General features: G+C 32.6%; 1 protein-coding gene across 1 annotated transcript; it reads left to right on the top strand.

Annotated features, from left to right (window-relative positions):
* The first annotated feature begins 1556 nt into the window (after window positions 1-1556).
* On the top strand, window positions 1557-3018 carry LOC119604292. The gene is made up of 2 exons (XM_037956828.1): window positions 1557-1688; window positions 1752-3018. Exon 2 carries the CDS (start codon window positions 1754-1756, stop codon window positions 2195-2197), a length of 444 nt encoding a protein of 147 aa, XP_037812756.1. The 5' UTR covers window positions 1557-1688; window positions 1752-1753; the 3' UTR covers window positions 2198-3018.
* The last annotated feature ends 535 nt before the right edge of the window (window positions 3019-3553 follow it).

Below are 3553 nucleotides of genomic sequence, written 5' to 3'. Positions count from 1 at the left end.
CTCTCTGTCTTTGGCTGGTCTCTGTTTTCTTATTACTTTCTTGTTTTCTCTCTTATACTAGACTTCGAGATTTACAGGTTTTAGATCTTGTACATTTACTCTGAACTTCTTCTTATTTTCATCAACAGCTTCGTAAATGTTTGATGCTAAGACTTGAGAAATTGTGTAAGGACCAGAATATTTTTCAGCTAGTTTCTGGTTAAATTTGTCAACTGCAGAGGATAGTTGTCTTTCCCTTTTCCATACTTTTGATCCAATTGTTGGTTTCCTCGGCCTCCTGCGAAGGTTATAATATCTCGCCTTTTTATTTGAAGCCACTCGTTTTTTTTAACAATTTCTTCCCATAATTCAGCCATATTTCTTTTTATCAATTCTTCATTAGGTGAATCGTACTGTAGATGCATTTGTTTGGGATGAGTGGGATTAGTTCCATTAATCATCTCAGCCGGACTAAGTCGTGTGGTTTCGCTCATTGCCGTATTAATTGCAAACGATATTTCCGAGAGACTTTGATCCCACTGACGATGGTCGTTGCCGGTACTTTGGGCTATCATTGTTTTTACTGTTCGATTCATTTTTTCAGTAGGATATTCATGGGGAGCATAAGGTGCAGTTGTAAAGTGCTGGATTCCATGTTCAGTAAGAAAATTCTTCACACATTTACTTGTAAATTGCACACCATTATCAGAAAGGAAGGCTGTAGGACATCCAAACTGGTAAACTACCCGTTCCTTTAATGCTTTTATGACATCTTTAGCCTGTCTAGTTGGAACCAATTCTACCCATTTGCTAAACAAATCAAATATTACTAAGAGCGTCGTATTTCCATGAACGGAACGCGGTAATGGGCCGTTAAAATCTGCAGCAAGATTTCCCATGGTTTCGTACATTGCATTGTGTGCATTATCCCAGCGGCTAACCGTTGTTCTGGTTTGTAACGAGTACAAGTTTCGCAAGATCGTACGTAATCGGATACATCCTTGTACATGCCTGGCCAATAATAATTTTCTTGTATACAACGTAACGTCTTAAGAATACCGAGGTGACCAGCGGTCGGTTTATAGTGATTCTCCTTAAGGACTGTTATACGTTGGTCAGAGGGGATACACAATATCCACTGTGGGCTTGAATCAAAGGCTGTTTTACGAGGGATATGCTTAAATAGTAGGGTTTGTACGTTTTGGAAATCGGGGTACGATTTGTTATTCTTTGTCACCTCATTCATCACACGTTCATACCAGCTAGAGGATGTGATCGCCATATAGGGGTGCCAGACGTACTGATTTTAGCAGTACACGTACTGATTTTTTTCAATTGTACTGTTTTATTCACAACACCCAAATCAGTACGCAAATGTACTGCTTTTCACAATTTGTACTGTTTTTGTACTGTTTTTTTTTTTAAATGCAACAATAAAAAATATATGTCTTTTTTAATGCAACAATACTATTCTAATATTTTAAAACAACAAATTTTGTTCTGTGTACAAAAATCTGCAGATGTTTGAAACACCCTGTGGTACAAAAACACATCATTTATTTGCAACATTGTTATTGTTTTGATGTATTCATATTTTTAGAGCCAACGGAATAATTTTTGACAAAAATTTATAAAAAGTTCAAGATATTTTAAAACAAGTTAAAAATATATAAACATTTTCAAGTTACATATATTATTTAAGCAGTCCAGTAAGATAAATTAAAATTAATAGTATAAGTATGCAGTGTGTATTTGAAAAATTTCCTTTTTAGAAATGGATAATGAAGAAATAATTTCCGATGAATCTTTGTCGGATAGATCAACCACAGATGTAGAAGAAGTAGCGTCCACAACGTATCATAAACGAAAGAAACAAGTTGTCATTCGACGTAAAAACAAATTTAGTGATAGTTGGAAAAATAAATTTAGTTGGGTAACAAGAACTAACAAGGAATCCATGGCCAAATGCATCGTTTGTGGTATATGTTTTTCAATTGCAAATAGCGTTATTACAGGTATCAAGCGCCATATGAAGACAGCAAAACATATGCGGAATTTAGGAAGCTATCAACAAAAACCTGTAAGTCGTTTTTTCAACAATAGTTCGAATAAAGAAACACAAGGAGCAACAGAGGCAAGTTCAATGGCAGAGGCAGCTTTTGTCTATCATACCATCACACATAGCCACAGCTACCAATCCGCAGATTGCAGTAATTAGCTTTTTAAACAAATGTTTCCAGACTCAAATGTAGCTTCTACTTTTACATGTGGTAAAACAAAGTTGTCGAAGATCGCTACTAACATTTTGGCTAAGTATTCTATTGAAACCGTACTTAAGGACTTGAATGATGATCACCCTTTTTCTATATCAACCGATGCGTCAAACAAAGGAAATATTAAAACATTTCCAATTGTTCTCCGATACTTTTCTAAGCATACGGGAGTAAATAAAAAACTTTTGAACTTTTATGAGTCAAATTCGGAAATGTCAAAAGATATTTTATGGATACATAGCCGAAACTGTTTGCAGTAACTGTAGTAACACACAAGAGGTTTCTTTATTTAAAAAACGAGCTGACGCAGTCTTATCATATGTAATTAAATATATTGAAGATCGATTTGATTTAAACAATAACAAATTTGAAAAACTAAGTATTTTCAACATGAATTCAAACATTTTATTTCAAGATTTTACTGAAGTTGTAAAATTGTTCTCAATTAAAAATATTGATATGGATATCCTATTTGATGAATTTATTAGTTTGAAAACTTTTGCTAAAAACGTAGAAACAGAAAAAGCTGTTGACGAAAAATGGAAAGACTTTTTAAACAGTGGAAACTTTCCAAATTTTGAAAAAATTTTATTTTTTCAATACCCCATTCAAATGCCGCCACTGAAGGATTTTCAGTCTGATGTTTTTATTTTGGAGGAAGGAGAGGAATAGACTATTGATTGAAAACTTAGAAAGTGAGTTAATTATAAAAACAAACAATGAATTTTACAATTTTTTAAAAACGGAAGATGGAAAAAATGGTATTTTAAAACATATAAAAAAAAGTGATAAATATCTTTAAAAAGTAATATACTAAAGAAAAGAAAATAATATAATATTGTAACTTTATATAAACATATACATACTTATGTAAATATATAAATAATTAATAATCTAAAAAACATAGTATGTACTTATATGTAAAAATATGTTAATATTATTTTTGAAATAGCATATACTTATGTAATTTACTCTATGATCTCATATTTCAATTGTTTTTTTTTAATTAATACTAAAAAATTTTATGAATTGAATAAATTGTTATGTTTTTTGAAAGCGTACTGCTTTTTCATTAATTGTACTGTTTTTTTTTTCCTAAATGTACTGTTTTTCCGAGTTTCAAATCTGGCTACCCTATCGCCATAAGATAATCATTAGACTGTATAGGTAGAGGGGCGCGAGATAGACAGTCGGCCACAACATTCAGGCTCCCTTTTCGATATTCGATATTAAAATCATATTGTTGGAGCTCCAGAGCCCATCGTGCAAGTCTTCCTGAGGGATTCTGGAGGTTATGGAGC

This window comes from Lucilia sericata, unplaced genomic scaffold (assembly GCF_015586225.1).
Source record: "Lucilia sericata isolate MDLA Ls3-8-SP2 unplaced genomic scaffold, ASM1558622v1 Contig000379F_arrow, whole genome shotgun sequence".
In the NCBI taxonomy this organism is placed as follows: domain Eukaryota; kingdom Metazoa; phylum Arthropoda; class Insecta; order Diptera; family Calliphoridae; genus Lucilia; species Lucilia sericata.
This window is presented reverse-complemented; position numbering and strand designations above follow the sequence as displayed.

Excerpts from the sequence above, each read along its gene's own strand:
- LOC119604292 (XM_037956828.1), top strand. The coding sequence starts at position 1,754 with ATGGATAATGAAGAAATAATTTCCGATGAATCTTTGTCGGATAGATCA.